This window comes from Microcebus murinus, chromosome 1 (genome assembly GCF_040939455.1).
Source record: "Microcebus murinus isolate Inina chromosome 1, M.murinus_Inina_mat1.0, whole genome shotgun sequence".
Lineage (NCBI taxonomy): Eukaryota > Metazoa > Chordata > Mammalia > Primates > Cheirogaleidae > Microcebus > Microcebus murinus.
The window spans coordinates 64,710,191-64,728,307 of record NC_134104.1 but is presented as its reverse complement, the minus strand read 5'-3'; the positions used below and the strand labels follow the sequence as shown (position 1 = coordinate 64,728,307).

The 18,117-nt window shown below is 40.2% G+C and overlaps 2 protein-coding genes across 7 annotated transcripts in view; one reads left to right on the top strand and one right to left on the bottom strand.

Annotated features, from left to right (window-relative positions):
* The window catches only part of HSPBAP1 (HSPB1 associated protein 1), a 60,328-nt gene extending 46,547 nt beyond the window's left edge, over window positions 1-13,781 (top strand). For 2 of the 5 annotated variants that reach the window (XM_076002084.1, XM_076002076.1), the window contains exons 7-9: window positions 2,460-2,570; window positions 2,697-3,176; window positions 13,479-13,781. In XM_076002084.1, coding sequence (XP_075858199.1) covers window positions 2,460-2,570; window positions 2,697-3,176; window positions 13,479-13,610 — 723 coding nt within the window. In that variant the 3' untranslated portion in view covers window positions 13,611-13,781. Of the gene's footprint in view, window positions 1-2,459; window positions 2,571-2,696; window positions 3,295-13,478 lie in introns of those variants that run through there. The other 3 variants (XM_076002079.1, XM_076002091.1, XM_012780479.2) reach the window with 3 other exon arrangements.
* PARP14 (poly(ADP-ribose) polymerase family member 14) overlaps window positions 6,975-18,117 on the bottom strand; it is a 41,338-nt gene continuing 30,195 nt past the window's right edge. For both annotated transcript variants that reach the window (XM_012780481.3, XM_012780482.3), the window contains exons 12-17: window positions 17,950-18,117; window positions 15,745-15,951; window positions 15,064-15,663; window positions 13,217-13,350; window positions 9,612-9,786; window positions 6,975-9,266 (exon numbers count right to left, since the gene is read on the bottom strand). In XM_012780481.3, coding sequence (XP_012635935.2) covers window positions 8,977-9,266; window positions 9,612-9,786; window positions 13,217-13,350; window positions 15,064-15,663; window positions 15,745-15,951; window positions 17,950-18,117 — 1,574 coding nt within the window. In that variant the 3' untranslated portion in view covers window positions 6,975-8,976. The remainder of the gene's footprint in view (window positions 9,267-9,611; window positions 9,787-13,216; window positions 13,351-15,063; window positions 15,664-15,744; window positions 15,952-17,949) is intronic.

The window sequence follows — 18,117 nt, the reverse complement described above, 5'->3', positions numbered from 1 at the left end:
TAGATACAACCCAAATGTTAATCATTTGGTGATTGGATAAACAATATGTGGTATATGTATACAGTGGAATATTTTTCAACCATCAAATAGAATGAAGTACTACTGATGCATGCTACAACATGGCTGAATCTTATGGTGTATGATGAATCTAATGGAAGATGGCGTATCTATAGCTAACTAGCTATATCTTCTATTGGTTCTATTTCTCTGAGGAACCCTAACTGATAAACCATATGATGCAGCAATTCCATTCTTATGTATATATAGGTAGAGATATCTTTATGTGATATCCATATGCACATAAATGTAGATATCTATACAGTATATATATATTGAAATATTTATATAGAGAGAGAGAGAGATTGAGATTTACTTTAAGGAATTGGCTCACTTGGTTGTAGGGGCTGGCAAGTCTGCAATTTGTAGGATAGGTTGGCAGGCTGGAAAGTCAGACAAGAGTGGAACTTGTAATCTGGAGTCCAAAATCTCCAGGGCACTCTGATGGGCTGGAAACTGACTCAGGATTTCTGTTACAGTCTTGAGGCAGAATTTCTTTTCTGAGAAACCTCAGTTTTTGCTCTTATGGCCTTTCAACTAACCAGATGAGAATCACCCACATCACTGAGGGTAATCTCCTTTACTTAAAGTCAATTGATTATAAATGCTAATAACCTCTTCAAGGTATCTTCACAGCAACATCTAGATTAGCATTTGACCAAACAACTGGGCACTATAGCCTACATAACTTGACTCAGAATTAACCATCGCATATGGTAACTCCACGTTTAACCTTCTGAAAAACTCCCAGACTGTTTTTCAAAGCACCTGAACCATTTTACATTACCACCAGCAGTATATGAAGATTCTTACTTCTCTGTGGCTTGCCAGCCCTTGTTAAGACACAGATGTTGTTTTGAGTTTGATCCTAGTGTAAAGTGGTGTCTCATCATAGGGATTTGTTTATTTTAATTCAATATTATGTTTCTGAGATTCATCTGTGTTGTCACATGTAGCTGTTTATTCTTTTTCACTGTGGTATAATATTCTCTTGTATTAAGGTACCACATAATTTATAATATTTTATTTATAATTATTCATTAGTGATGTTTTATTTTAATTATTTTATTACATTAATATTGATACATTAATACATCAGTGATATATTAGTGGTTGTATATTGATGATATATTAATTTATTATATTTGTTATAATAATTTATTCATTGTTCTGTTGATTTAGTTATTTCCAATTTTTTGCTTTTATGAACACACTATTCTCATGCATGTTTCCCAGCACACATGTGCAAGAGTTTCTCTAGGGACTATGTATAGATCTAGGTAGGGTATACAATTCTCAAGTTTATAAGATAATACCACCCATGTTTTCCAAACATCTCTATCAGTTTGCACTCCTATTAGTGTATAAGATTTCTGTCTCTCAATGTACATTTATCCACCACTTGGAATTATCAGACCCCTTTTTGCCAGTTTCATGGGTTTCTCAATTTGCATTTCCCTGGAGGTTAAACATATTGTCATATGTTTATTAGTCATATGATTGCTTTTTTTTTTTCTTTGCTCTGTCACCCAGGCTAGAGTGCAGTGGCATGATCATAGCTCATTGTAGCCTCAAACTCCTGGGCTCAAGCAATCTTCCCACCTCATCAAGTGGCCCATGCCACCGGCCAACACCACCATGCCCAGCTAATTTTTATTTTTATTTTTTTAGAAACAGGGTCTTGCTGTGTTGCCCAGGTGACCTCAAGCTATACTCCCACGTCAGCATCCCAAAGTGATGGGATTACAGGCATGAGCCACTGTGTCCATCCTGATTTTAATGCAGTTTATCATTGATGCCATGATTTACACTTATTCTGTCTTACGAAAGCCATGTTTAGTTGGTTAGCCACCTCGTTTTTGTAGCCAAGCATGTTTATTGTAATTCATCTCCTATCCCTCAAACTCTATAGGGATTATTCCTCTGTATGTAGTACTTTTTCTTTTAGACTTTAAACATGTCAAAGAATGGGGAAAAAATGAAGAAAACATCATAAGTTACTTCATACTTAAGGCCTATGTCTTAAATACAGAATATATACTTAAATTTGGCCGGTGAAATAATTTATAACTCTTCTAGGTGACAGATGATAGTGAATACATAAAATTTGTGGTTTTACCAATAGTGTATTCATTCCTTCTGTAACACAGCTTATGTTAATGAGAGAACAGAACACACAATTAAAAGTGATTTTGCTGGGCGTGGTGGTACACCCCTATAATCCCAGCTACTTGGGAGACTGAGTCAAGGAGGATCACTTAAGGCCAGGAGTTTGAAACCAGCCTGGGCAACATGACGAGACTCTGTCTCTAAATAAGTGAGTGAAAATGAGACTCTATTCTCTCTTTTAAGCCATGAGACACAAATGATAATAAAAATGTGTTTTTTCTATCTGGACTTAGGAAGAGGATCATCTAGCCCGGGTAGAAGAGGCAATCACCCGCATGCTTGTGTGTGCCCTGAAAACTGCAGAGGACCCCCACAATACCAGAGCTTGGCTAAATCCTACTGAGGTAGGCGTTTTTGGTTTTCATTATAGCAGTTAGTTTCCTGTGGTAAACCAACCCTGGCTGAAACATTTGTTTTCAAATTTAACTAAATGTACATAACCATTCTAAAGAGTTTTTCTTTTTCCTTAGGTTGAGGAAATATCCCATGAAGTGAATTGTCACTACTTAAATGGAGCTGTTTCTGCCTTTTTTGATCATTACAGAACATCTAAGGTAGTAGAAATCCAAGCACTGAGAACAAACAGAGAGCACACAAAAGAGGAAGAATTAAATGTGTACAACTACATGGGCCAAATATGTAGCCAGAATTTAACCATGGGAGCAGTAAAACAGGAGGCAACAAGTACCTTTGGCCCTGATCTGGTCCCTGTAACACAGAGGTCTGAAGAACCACCTTCAGAAAGAGAAGGCATATTTGAAAGTGATGGTAAAGACGTTGTTGACAAAGACGGAGAACACTTTGGAAAATCGCATTGTGCCAAGAGGCAGCAAATGCAATTGCACAGCGAGAATGCAGCTGTGGAACAAATTGCTTCAAATAGTACTGTGGCCCCTCCTCAAACATTTATTTCTACAGATGACTTGCTGGACTGCTTGGTGAATCCACAGGTAACCAGGATGGTGGCACAACTTTTGATACAAGGAAGAAGTTTGTGATTCTAATAGAAGATGACTTTTTAAATAATATTTTTAAATAGTATAATTGTGAAATAAAAGATGGAACAGCAGAAGGTCAACTTGCACATGTTTATAAATGTACTTACTCTTATCTAATTAACTTTCAGTCTATTGCCACCTTCTTTCATGCATATTCCTCTTTGACCAAACTAGCTCCTTTTTATTTGTAGGCCTTTTTTCCTCTGTGTTTGCTTTTCCTCCCTGATCTCATCCTTTCAGCCTATCTCAAATGTAAGTCCAGGTATCCCCAGCAGTAAGTAATGTCTCCATCAGCCTCAGCTGAGAGTCAGCCTGATGCTTTTTTTTTTTTTTTTTTGAGACAGAGTCTTGCTTTGTTGCCCAGGCTAGAGTGAGTGTGTCAGCCTAGCTCACAGCAACCTCAAACTCCTGGACTCAAGCAATCCTGCTGCCTCAGCCTCCTGAGTAGCTGGGACTACAGGCATGTGCCACCATGCCCGGCTAATTTTTTCTATATATATTAGTTGGCCAATTAATTTCTATTTATAGTAGAGACGGGGGTCTCGCTCTTGCTCAGGGTGGTTTTGAACTCCTGACCTCAAGCAATCCACCTGCCTCAGCCTCCCAGAGAGCTAGGATTACAGATGTGAGCCACCGTACCCAGCCTGATGCTTATTTTTATAAAGTTTTATTGGAACACAGCCACATGATTAGTTTACATATTGTTTGTGGTGGTTTTAGGAATACAATGACAGAGTTGACTAGGGACAGAGACTATATCACCCAGAAAGCCAACAATATTAACTGTCCCTTTACAGAAAAATTTTGCCAACTCCTGGTCTAATCAATCCATTGGGTGGATTCTAGCCTCACTCTGAGGTGATCTCACTTGTAACACCTGCAGAATTCTAATTGGTTAACTCCTGTCATCCAGAGCAAGATACCAATTAGGAGAAAAGTAGTTTGGGGTGCAATTTGAAGCCTCCTTTTTTTTTTTTTTTTTTGAGACAGAGTCTCTCTTTGTTGCCCGGGCTAGAGTGAGTGCTGTGGCATCAGCCTAGCTCACAGCAACCTCAAACTCCTGGGCTCAAGCAATCCTGCTGCCTCAGCCTCCCAAGTAGCTGGGACTATAGGCATGCGCCACCATGCCCGGCTAATTTTTTGTATGTATATATTAGTTGGCCAATTAATTTCTTTCTATTTATAGTAGAGACGGGGTCTCGCTCTTGCTCAGGCTGGTTTTGAACTCCTGAGCTCGAGCAATCCGCCCGCCTCGGCCTCCCAGAGTGCTAGGATTACAGGCGTGAGCCACCTCGCCCGGCCTGAAGCTTCCTTATGGAAGAAACTGGGACATCTGGGATCACCAGTCCTGGCAATAAGAAGGACAGGATGATATTGGCTCCTGAAACACTGACTAAAAGCTTAGTTCAGTGAAATTGATCCCATTCTCATTACATTTGCAGGAAGATTTGGGGATAATTATCATTCCTGTCTAAGAAAGAATTGAGAGGTTAGGAAACTATATTGATCTCTGAGTAACCATGCATGAAACAAATACACAACAGAAAAGATAAGCAAAGTCACCTTTGAGATAAATTGATTACTGGCTCTGTCCTACTGTCCTCAGGCTGAGGGTGTCAGTAAATCCAAAGAAAGCATGTGCCTTCTGGGCAAGAGGGACAGTGTTGTTATGTGAGCATGCCCAGGGAAAGTAGGGTCTGAAAAGAGCCCTTCTGTGGCATTTATCACCTTCTGATCACTTACATATTTACCTGTGTATTTCATTATCATCTGTCACTATCGGCCAGAATGTAACTTGAAGAGGGCAGGGACTTTGTTTTGATTGTTGCTGTATTCAGAGTGTCTCAGTCAGTGTCCAGCACAAAGCAGGTGCTCATTAAATATTTGAGAAAATAATAAATGATACATTGTTGGCAATACTTCATCAACACATTGGAGCAGAGAATGTTGTGACCAAGGGTAAGATATCTGTTGTTCTTAGTAGGTATATTCCTATTCAGAAATAGACATCTTTTACTTCAGATATTTTTTAGGCTTGCTATACTCCTTTGACCACTTTTTCAAACTGCAGATTGTGGTCCATTAGTGAGTCATAAAATCAATTTAATGGGTGAGACCAGCTTTTTTTTTTTTTTAATGGAATAGAAAAGGTAATTTCAGTGAATTGGAATAGTGTATTATTTTATGAAACTTTTCAGAAAAAGTATTACACGGTAAGTACATTTCATAGAACTTTTCAGTTATATCTGTATGTATTGGGCTTGATAGAATTTTTTTAATAAAGTATTTTTTAGTGTAGGTTGGGGTCAGAAAAGTTTAAAAGCTGTTCTGAAACAAAACATTTAATTCAGTTAGAGGTAATAGTCGTTGGCATGCAGAGACCTGGGGAGAGAGTTAAGTCGTTGGTATGAATGGATTTCTAAGAGTAAATGGATTGTGGGGGATAATTTCCTGATTTTACAGTGATAGAGCTTATGAGGCAGCAAGAGATCCTGGCTATGTGCAAAGTTTGTGAGTGAAAAAAGACAGTGAAAGAGGAGGCTGTCAGCCACCAAAGTAGCTGGATCCCATTTCAGCCTGCGTTTCACAGGTGAGCCTGCCTGAGTGTATGAAACCATTAATTCAATACCTTGACCCTCCAGAGGCCAAGGGAGCTAAAGAATACAAGCCCAGCTGGATGCAGAGGCTCATGCCTGTAATCCCAGCTGCTCTGGAGCAGGGGTCCTCAAACTTTTTTTAAACAGGGGGCCAGTTCTCTGTCCCTCAGACCGCTAGAGGGCCGTTGGAGAGTGCGGCACACACTCCACACATGGACACTATGGGCCCGGGAGGAGTCGGCTGCTAAGCAGGACAGGCAGTGGTGGCAACAACACCCGGCAAGCCTGATAAATGTCCTCTGCGGGTTGCATGTGGCCCCTCGGGCTGTAGTTTGAGGACGCCTGCTCTGGAGGCTGAGGCAGAAGAACCATTTGAGCCCAGGGGTTTAAAGGCCAGCCTAGCCTGGGAAACATAGTGAGACAGCACCTCTAAAAAAAAAAAAAAGGCACAATCTCAGCCTTATGCCTAATGTCACATTATTAAGGTATCAGCAAGGGTGACTTATCCATTAGGTGCAGTAGGCACAATGGCAAAGGCCTGTACGCTTTTAGGGGTCCACACAGATGTTTTAGTTTCTTTTAAAATCAGAAAAAAAAATATATAGAATCTAGCCTCAATTACATTGATGTTTATATCAGTACAGTTGCAAATTATGCTTTTTAATATTTTTTATGCAAGGGTGCCCACCAAGGCAAAAGTGCCTGAGGCCAATGAAGGTCCTAATACAGCTCTGGGTGTCAGGGATATCAGAATCATTTGAGGTGCTTGCTGAAAACAGATTTCTGGGCACCACTCCAGTGCTACAGAATCTAACTCCTTTGGGATGGAGTGAGAACCTGCAATTTCAGCAAATGCCTCAGGTGATCCAAATACCAAAAAAGTTTAAGCATCTCTGGCCCTAGAGTAAACCCAAGATCTGTCAAAGATACAAAGTGGCAGTGGCTACTTGCTGGGGTCAATTTGCCCTTCAGATTTACTAAACTATACCTGTACTGTGCCCCTCCCTATAATTTGCAACCAAATATTAATTCTGTGAGGATCCTTTCACGCTGTAATGTTTAGCTGTAGTGTTATTTGTAATCAGCAATCGCCTGTGTTTTCATTAAGCTCCCCTTTATTTGCCCTGTAGGGTAAAAAATGTTTGCCACCAAATGACGATTTTCAAGTATTTTATTCAAAAGGAGGAAAATGACATATTTGACATACTGAAATTGAGGATGAGTACAACATTTACTGAATGGATCATTATTCTTCAGTGCAGTCCACCGTGACATCCAGCCTTGCCCTGAGTTAACTAAATCACTGGAGAACAAAAGCAAATGAAAGCAGATCTCTTTTTTAATTCCAATTTCTTACATTCATTGTCAATGCTGAGTTAGGAAGCCAGTAGCTAGGAAGCCACTCCTAAGCAATGAGGAGTCTTTGCAAATCCACTTAAATAAACAAGCTTGAGGAAACATGCTCAGAGTACGGGAAGCTTCCCTGTAGGAAAAAATCTGAGACCTCTGTGTTAATGAAGCAGCAAGCGGGGGGTGGGGGGGGGTGGGGGGGGTGTCACCCTCCACTTTAAGCACAGGTGTTCCCAGTGGCTAGGGCGGGTGCCTTTATCCTCCCAGCGACCCCTAGCATCAGACTGTGCCATCTGCATGGACTCTGCGTCAGTGTCAGCTCTGGCCTGTTGGGCTACAGAGCTTCAAATTAGAGACCATTGTGGAAACCAACGCCAGAAGGAAAATAAAAAAAAACAAGGAAAGATGGGGATATTTCACAGATTGTCCAAGATGTTCCTGCGTCAGTGACATTAATCCAGAGGCCGTGGTCTGTAGTGGGAAGAACAAAGGGTTTGACATCACAAGGACCAAGATTCAGTTGCTGGCTCCCAGGGTTCCTGCCTAGGTGGCCTCAGGCAAGGAAGCTGTTGCACTCTGAGCATGTTTCCTCAAGTTTAAAATGTGGATATAATTCTTATATCACAGGGTTGTTTGGGGAACAAAATAAATAATGTATGTGAAAGCACCTATTACACTACCTGCTACAATCAGTGCTCATTAAATGATGTGTGAATATGACATTTGCCTGAGAAAATTTTTTTAAAAAATTTTCCTTTACCATCCAATAGATACTGGATTAGTAAATTAATATGACTGTTTAATTCCTGTGGTTTATATACAAGCCTTTAAAATCATCAAAAGCTGGGCTGCCAAGGAAAATATGCTCTTTAATAATCTTAGAGTTCATTTAATCTCAGCACAGTAGAAGGGTTTCACACTGAAGATGTAGCAGGCATTATCCTATTGTTTTCACTGGGCAGAATGAACACCAGTTAGCAGAAGTTATATGAAGGCAGATTGTAGTTCAGTATTACCAAGGACCTTCTGGCAATTGGAGCCAGGGCCGCTGTGCTGCACAACTCCATAGGACATAATTAACCCAGACCACAGCTAAGTCACAGCACCCTGAGTGTGCAGGGCACAAGTCACTGCAGCCCCACAGCCCTGGCCAGAGCTGCCCCACATATCATGGGCTGGTTGGTGAAGAAGGAAGTTCCCTGTCATGGAATCTGTTCAGTCTGAAGCAAAATGACAGTAAGTCAAGGATGGTTCCTACTCTGGATAGGAGTCTGACCAGGCTTTTTCATTCTTAATTGGTTTATCAAAAATGTATGGAGCATCCATTGAACATCAGGCACAGACCTCAGCCCAAGGAAAACGTGTGAATAGGATACCATCCTCGTCCCGAAGGGAAGACAGAAACCCTACCCACTTAGCAATACTGCGCTCCCCACAGCGTCCTGATGTCACACCAGCTGTGTCCTCCAGTGGCTGCTACAATGCATGGCTATGCCCTCTGTTTATAAGATTGCTATTCTCTCTTTTCTGAAAATATAAACCTATTCTTTCCCCGCAGAGATCATGTCCACAGTTGTGGGCAAACAATTGTAACTACATCATCTGATTTAAATCTCACATTTATTTGCTGTCAAGATATGTTCATTTCCATTACAAAAGAGAACCTGAAGAAAGTCTGATTTCAGTGACAAAGAAGGATCCTTTAGTCTTAGAAAAAGTTGTTAAGAAAGGGGAAAAGAAGAAAACTAAAACTACAACTAGACATGTACAGATGGATAATGGTTTGGGGGAAGGATACCAAAATGTTATTTTCTAAAAGTAATGAGGTACTCTGGGTATGCTTGGTAGTCATAAAAGACCACAAATATTTGTGGATTTTGCACATTATCTGTGACAGTGTCAAATAGGTCCGTTGGATTTTGGGGGTCCTTTGAAGGAGGCACAATTAGTGACTGATGTCCACATGTATAGACTCCAGTAAGTACTCGCACATAATACATATGCTTTTTCCCATTTCCATCTGGTTTGGAGTATGTATCATTGGCAGAATAACTGGCATTGACAGCAAAATAGGTTCCCTTTCCAAGTGCCGTAGCTGTGAAAAGATAAACAAACCATGTTTAAGAATTTCAACTTAGTGTATGATTTGACATGTTGGCCCAATATGTCAAATAATGTTAAAATAATGTTCAGTTATTTTCTCTAAAGCCTCTTTTTAAATGTTTGGTATGTGCATTCCATTTTTAATCATCAATTTTCCCACTTGACAGGGCCAATCAGTCCTCTTTGGGATGAAATACAATGAATCCTACCCTGAAACTTGGGCTGCAACGTGGCCACCAACTACGGGGGAACACAATGAACCCACACGGTCACCAGCCTGCTTGAGTTCTCATGGCTGATGCCTGGTTCAGAGCAGCCAGATTACTTGCTTCCTTACCATTCTTCCCAGCATAGCTGCGGTTAAAGCCGTTGCTATTGACATGTGGCACTGAGCCCACATCTGTCCCATGGAAGAGTTGCTTCTCATTTGCTGTCTGGCCATTCTTGGCATCCATGGTTTTTTTCTTTGCCTGGTAGCTATTCCAGAGATCTGGATTCTGGATCCTTTCAATCTGAAAATTAAAGAAAAATATTTTGTCAGTGCCAAGAGCACTTGCCAAGATACATACAGCAAATGAAGCATGATCACTATGTTTCATAAATAAAAAGTATACTAAACAGCAAATTCAATGCCAGATGGCATCTTTCTACATTCAGAATCTTTTTAGTTACAGTGTCTCATGAACATAGGCAATGGGAACAATGTTGGCTTAATTTTTAATACATTTTATGTACCACATGAGAGCAAACAATGTTTATGATCTTACGTACCTGTATGAATTCTGCTGACCCAGCCTCTGCAACTCCTGCTTTTTTTATGTGCACTCTGATAACTGCTACCTCCCTTTGTCACTTTGCCTTTCACTGCCTCAGTCCTTCTAAGATATTGGTTGACCTAGCCATATTCTAAAAGTAGGAGAAGCACCATAGTGTCTAGGCAAGAAGGAAATTAACTACTGAACATCAATCTCTGGTCCAGTTGGAAGAGTAGGGCATGAGTCCTGATGGGAAAGGATCTGGCTACAGACCAGAGTGGCCATGCTTTGACCACAGTCTCTGGGCAGTGCTCTCCAGGCTGTGGTGGATCATGCCTGGGTCCTGGGTTGCAGATCAGCTTCTAAAGTCACCTTATCTCCAAGTAGTGGCAGTTTCATAAAGCTGTCCTGGGAGGAGTGATGGGTGGGTGAAGGTGGCTAGGGTCCCTTATGCAAAGGTACAAGGTAAAGGTTCCATGTTGTTAGAATCTTTTTCTATTCTAGAGAACTCTCAGGCCTAATACCTGTATTCATCCAGTTATTTTCTCTCTCTCTAGTTTTGGGTTTTTTTATTTTTAACTAAGGTATAATTTGCCTTCCAGTTCAAAGTCTCAGCATTATCAAATATTTTGTTGATCTGATTTTAAAATTATTTTCCCTTTTTGTTCTTTACCTACAGCTAAGTTTCTAATCTTCAAAATGCTTATGTTCATTGTTTCTAGTTACCTTAAATTTTGTTTATTTTACCCATTTTTAAAGCCTTCAAAACTTTTTCTTAGAGTTTTGAGATAATCCTCAATTTCTCAGTCTTTCAATTCTTAAATTTTAAAAATTCTGGCTTTTTACCCTTTTAAAATGTAATAACTACACAAAAGAATTATTTCTAGTAATTTCTGAATACAGTAATCTGTATTCAGTAGAATCAGTAGAATCTGATTCTACTAATGTATTTCTCATGGGATAAGTTCTAAGGTTAAAAACATTGCAAATAAATCTTGAACTTTATTCACTAGGTTTATTATTAGCAGCAGGTTTCTGGCTAGCATAGATTACTTGTATCAGACCAACCTCTCACTGACAACTACTAGAAGAGCTAGCAGACAAAAAAAGTCTATTTAAAGGCAACAAGGATTCGATGAGCTAAGATTCCAGAGAGAAGGGAAATATAGTGAAAAAGTAAAGTCAGAAGAAAATGGAATAACTTCTTCAAAGCACTTAAAGAAAATAACTGCCAATCCAGAATTCTATGCCCAGCAAAAATACCCTTCAAAGAATAAAAATTAAACAAAGACATTTTCAGACAAAAACTAAGAGAATTCTTCACTACCATATTTACATTAAAAGAAATATTAAATCCAGATGAAAAACAATCCGAGATGGAAGCATGGAAATATAGGAAGGATTAAAGAACAGTGGGAGGAAAGGGTAACGATGTTGGTAAATGTAAATAAATACTATAGAAACAAATTAAAATGTTTTATAGGATTTCAAGTATACATAGAATTAAAATACATGTTAAAAGTAGCACAATAGGCAGGAGAGGGATAAATGGGGCTTAAATTGTTCAAAGGTCATTGAATTTTCTGGGAAATGATACATAAACTAATTTACATTAGAGTTTAGTCAAGGATGCATGTTGTAATTTATACAATAAACAATGAAAGAATTATAATAGAATGTATAACCAACATTCTATTAAGAGGTAAAAATCGAATAATAGAAATATTTAATACAAAAGAAGGCAGAAAAAGAGAAAGAACAAATAGATAAATAAGAAACAAAAATGAATGCAGTATATTTAGACCCAAACACATCAGTAAATACAGTAAACAGATTAAATACTTGAATTTAAAAATAAATATTATCTAATCATTGCACTCTGGGAGGCCAAGTCAGGCGGATTGTTTGAGCTCAGGATTTCCTGCCTGAGCAAGAGTGAGACCCCGTCTCTATTAAAAAAATAGAAAGAAATTAGCTGGACAACTAAAAAAATATATATATATATAAAAAAATTATCTGGGCATGGTGGCGCATGCCTGTAGTCCCAGCTACTCGGGAGACTGAGGCAGTAGGACTGCTTGAGCTGAAGAGTTTGAGATTGCTGTGAGCTAGGCTGATGCCATGGCACTCTAACCTGGGCAGCAGAGTGAGATTCTGTCTCAAATAAAGAAATATTGTTAGGCAGGATGAAGAAAAACAATACTCAAGTGTATGCTGCTACCAAGAAACATATCTTACATAACAGTTATTAAAAGGTTAAAAGTATGAGAAAATTTACAAAGAAAGAAAACGCAGTCCTTATTAGCATTATGGATCAAAGGTCTTTAGCTTTACTCAGAAAGTGGTAACCAACAACAGAAATGAGGAAGGAAGGGGAAATAGAATTACTTATAGATGATGAGTTAGGTTTTACAGAAGTTGGTTTAGTAGTTAGCTATTTAAGTGGAGATTTGTTTAGGCCACTGGGAAGTACATTCTAGAACTTGAGTAAAAAATCCAGGTTGGTAATGTTGATTTGGTAGCTATCAACGTTGAACTAATAGCTGAAGCCAGGAAGGGTAAAAACATTCTCTAGTGAGATGCAGAGACAGAAGACCAAAGTATAAGAGCTGTGGATAAAGCTAGAATTAGGGGTTTGGAGGAGAAACAGATACCAGTGATAACAAAAAGAAAATTCAAGAAGGAGAAAAAAAGAATCAAAATAATATTGCCACAGAAGTTAAGAAAGAACATAATCTCCAAAAGCAACATCAACAATGTTTACAAGTGGAATAAAATGATAAGATAATTGAGACAAACAGGAAGGCTGTGGAATGCACGAAGGGAGCACCGTTGACCTGTGAATGGTGAGGCGGAAGACCATGGGCCTGGCCCGTACGGCTCTTCATGGTGTTTGCTAGTTATCACATCCAACTGCGATGCTGTAGCTTTGAACTTGTATTGGCTTGCTTCACAAAGCAAGTATGTCTTTAGTATTCTATTGCAATCTAATAATTGACACAAGAATCGTAATGTCTCAGTAATTATGATCAGATGAGTGGAATCTAGAATCTAAAATCTAATTATCATAAAAATTCTAATGCTGGGCTTTAAAAAATGTGAAAGGAAGTGGATGAAAATGTATTTACATAGGACCATGCCCACTTATCTCCACCATTCAGAAGGCCCATTTTGGCAGCCGGCTTACCTTCTCTATTACGAAGTGTGAGCAGGTCTGACTGAACCTGTTTGCCACAGTGGTGTATTCTGGGTGGCCAGGCGGCAGCTCCACCACACAGAAATTCTGCTGCTTCATATCACTCCAGTGTTCAGGGATGTCAACTGCAAAGGAGATGTTTTGAGGACTCCCACACACATTTCCAGTATGCATTGAAAAAGTGAATATCATCTGTGTTCTTGTTTCACAGTCTCATAAGTCTCAGCATTAAAGAACTTTCTTATCTTTTCAGCAGAATGTTTTTCAAAGTGTAAACAACAGACAACCTACATCAGAACCAACCGAAATGCTTGTTTTAAAGACAAAAAAGCCACAGGTCTACGAGTCCATCTCTGAAGGGTGGAGCCTGTATGTCTGCATCTGAAGTTTTGATCATGCTAAGATTCAAGATCTGTTGGTACAGTATGACACATCTGCATGTTCTGTTCAGTCTCTAATCTGTCATAACTTCACAATAAATTATTTCCCTACACTGTTTTAGTTGCTATTGTAACGTGTATGCATGGATTTTTGCCAGGACTGCTCACCATCACCACCACAAGGTACTCTACATCTGTTTTTTCATTATTCCTTTTTTTTTTTTTTGAGACAGAGTCTCACTCTGTTGCCTGGGCTAGAGAGCCATGACATCAGCCTAGCTCACAGCAACCTCAAACTCCTGGGCTCAAGCCATCCTGCTTCAGCCTCCCGAGTAGCTGGGACTACAGGCATGTGCTACCATGCCTGGCTAATTTTTTCTATATATTTTTAGTTGGGCAGTTAATTTCTTTCTATCTTTCAGTAGAGACGGGGTCTCGCTCTTGCTCAGGCTGGTTTTGAACTCCTGGCCTTGAGCAATCTGCCTGCCTCGGCTTCCCAGAGTGCTAGGATTACAGGAATGAGCCACCGCATCTGGCCTGTTTTTTCGTTATTCTTCACAGTGCCCTTAAGAGGCACTGTGGGTGGTTGGGTGGTAGGTTTTGCTATGTGACAGGTTGCGGTGGCAGCTCTGTCTCCTCCTCTGCTAAGTGGAATGCTATGCACAATTTGTTGTTCCCCCGGGGTTGCTCGGGGTCTGAGGAATGCGTTCACACTGATCTCACAAGAGAGGAATATAGTGTACCAATTAAATCATGTGCAGTGGAGGACTTATGTGGTTTGAAGGTAGGCATGGCCGTCTACACAAGACTGTCATTCCCTTTTTGGGGAGCAGATCCCAAGAGAATCCAAAGCTGCTTCCTGTTGTGTCGAGGAAGCTTCTACTCAGAACAGAGATGACTTCTGGGAGAAGTTCCTACCGACTCCCGATCCTCCCTAGGTGGTCAGCCACAGATACAGAGAAGGCCTGCTCTCTGACCCGGCTGTCTTCTCTGTTTCCTCCCCTGTACCCCTGTTTTCTAGAAACCTTGGGCCTCTTTTCTGTTAAGCCTCCAGTTTTCCCTCTCCTGACAGATGTGGTCATGACCTCCCCTGCAGAACTAGCTCTGGGACGCTGACAAACTGCAGAGACGGAAACAAATGCAAGGTTTGGCCACTGTTACCATTAAGGTGGTCATCTTCAGGTTGTTTGCGTGTGTCCATGTTGTGTTTTCCCAGCCATAATGTAAGCTCTTTAAGCTCAGAGACCATATTTTCTAGTTTATTCCATTAGGGTTACTTGAATCTTTTCTATTTTAAATTTTTTTTTTAATTTCAGCATATTATGGGGGTATGAATGTTAAGGTTACATATATTGCCCATGCCCCCCTCCTATTTGAAATTTTGATGTTTGTACAGAATAGTGTTAAGCTCAAAGAAGGTGTAAAATAATGGATGACAGGCAGGGAAGTTTAACTTACCTTCAGATTTTGTGATGCGCTGAATACGTAAACTGTGTCCGTTGACATCTGTGGCAGTGTATGTGTCCAAGTTCACTGTGTAGCTGTCACTGTTAATTTTGACAACAGTTGTTTTTGTCTTTGCTCTCTTTGCATCCTCCAATTGCAGGTTGGTTATTTTGTCAAAACAACGAAATGTGTTATTGTCATTATATTGCCATTCTATAAATTCACTGACACAATCTGCCCGGGACTCCTGTTCTTTGGCCAGTCGAACTCTCTTGATCATTTTCTCAATTTCATCTCTAGCCTGCATCACATCTCTGCTAATTCCCAAAACCTCAATCAAAGATCTCTTATGGTCCAGGGAAATGTTAATATTTAACTTCTTCTGCAGCTCATTCAATTCCTGGTATTCCTTTTCATCAAAGTATTTTATATACTCGTCTTCACTGATGTAAGGTGCCTGTTCCTTTTTAATCAGTTCTTGAATCCAGGAGATAGTATTTTCCACACAGTTTTTATTTTCACCACACACCTGAAAAATTGCTGATTCTGTTTTCTTTTCCAAAACCAAAGGAGTCTTTTTGGGGGGAGATTTTCTTGAAAAGCCCAAATATGCTAAAAAGAAAAGGAAGATTAGATATTTCCCATGTGACAGCAATATTAGGAACATGTATTTCATAAAAACAAACAACTCACATGCAAGTTTAGATATCACAGACTGTTGGGGAGAAGGTTGAGACCCTTCTCTTTTCTTCATGTTGGCATAAAACACATCCAGCACTTGAGGCAGAAAGATAACAACTTTAACTTTTTTCACAGACTGTGCTGATCCTTTCTGGACAAAGTCTTCAATAGCGTCAATTATGGCTTCAGCAACCTTATTTGGGTCTTGTTTGGCACTTCCTGGAAAAGCAAACAATAAAAATGACTGAAGAAAATAAAGACCCCACTGAGAAAGGCTGAGGAATAAATTAGGTGCTCACAGAATAAATGCCCACTTCCCAATCCTTTCATCACTGTGAAATTTTCTCACAATGCATCAGCAAACACTTTTGAGATCCTACATGCAATGAGGAGTTTTTGTTCTAGGATCAGGAAGCCAACAGCCCAGCCATGAACAAAGGTCCCAGAACCTAACTTCTGGGTGTCTGAAGTCCATACCTGCTGTATTCAGCTTATTTTAGCTCACCGTCTTCTTCCCCCTCCTATTACAGAGCACAGGTAACTTTTCTTCTTGGCTCACTAGTGCTCTCAAAAAATCCATATAAAGCAGAAGATGCTAATATATGTTGAAACAACATGCTCTTTAAAGAGGAAAAAATGTTTTTTTGGCTGAGTCATCGCTTGATTTTATGCATGTATCCTTATTCTCTGAGATCTCTTTGGGAAACTGATTTAAACTAAGCTAATTTTGTAAGATACCTGTAGCTATGAGCTATTTGTTATAATGTATAATTCTTTGCACACAAGTTATCCATGAGCTTCTAGGAGGTCTTTCCTCCCGCATTCTGTGAGATTCTAGCTGACCAGCAGGGTTCCAGGCAGCTACCCTGAGCAGCATATTCCATGGCCTTTTTCTTAAGCCATGAAAGCCACTGCCTAGGTGAGATCACAAAACTCCCTTTCAGCCATGGAAACGATGCCATGTGAATGGCAGCTGGCAAAGTCACATGACGGGCAATGTAAAAGTGTCATGGCCACACTGGTAAGAGCATACTTGGATGATACCACCACAATTGTAGAAAAGGAGGGTCGACAATTGTACGAATGTAGACAAACCCCATATAAAATTAACCAAGAGGATTGTTCAGTTTTTTAATTAGATGATCAGGGAAAGAGGGAAGTTCTCGTTTGCAAAACTGTGGTTTTCCCATGGTATTTGGAAGAGTATAGCTTCAATAAACTCAACCATCCTTGTCACTTTCTGGCCATTCTTCTTTGTTTTGGGGGGACATTCTTCTGATTCTCTGATTCATATCTTGCTTTCTGTAATTCTATACCATTCCAGGATGGTTACGTTTATTGAGGCTAAATGTTTGGTGAGCCTAGAATGTCAGCCTAAGACATTTAAACTTAGATTCCTGAACAACGGAATGACAGATCCAATGCTGAGTGTTTTCCCACTGGGACCAGGAAGCTCCATTCATTTCAGGCCTAAGAGTGCATGCCAGTCTCTGAAGAGCTCTCTTCAAGGAGACTGAGCAGGAATTCCTAATCAATGCACATGACTCTGATTCCTGGGGAAACAGCTCAGAGAGCATCACCTAACTCAAGATTAACCCAGGAAGAATGACTCTATCATTACATAGTTTGAAGAAAATGAGAAACTCAAAGAGGTAAGTAGGCTCAAAAAAGGAAAGTGGAGAGTTGAGTTTATGAAGCACTAGGATCCGGTGACTGGGAAACTTCCACATAGAGATGCCCTTATGCCCACCAACACACCAGCTCCTGAGCTGCAGGCTGCAAATGCTCATCTGGGAGTCAGTGAGGGTGAGGTGGAAGTTGATGCACTTAAGTTCTCCATGGGGACGGGACAGCAGAGAAAGTTAGGGACTAAATAATGTAGATTGTGCAGGGAAGTGAAAATAGAGGAAGGAACTCATGAGTGGAGAATGAGGAATGGCCTTTCTTTTCATTCTCTCCCTTCCCTTCTTTCTGTCTCTCTAACATCCCAACATTCTCTTCAGTTTTCTTCACTTTTTTCTCTTTTACTTAAATGGTCCACAGGCTTTTTGCTCCTTCCCTCGGAGGCGGGGGGAGGAGGCCGCCTTGGGGAGAGGAAGCCGTGGGCCCCTGGATTAACTGTCGCCACCCCGGCACTGACCGTGTGGACACTCAGCACCAAACCTAAGGGAAAGTGGATGCTTCAGGATTTAGCCTTGACAGCCAGAGGCCACAAACCTGTCCCAATGGCTGGGAGGCAAATGGATGAGTAATTCCGTTTTTCACACTCCTGCAAAACACAGGACACTGATCTCTTGACATCATTTCCACCAACAACATGAATGATTTTCTTGCACCTCAGTAATCCACCTTCAGTAATTATGTAATCATGCTTGCTCTGTTGAG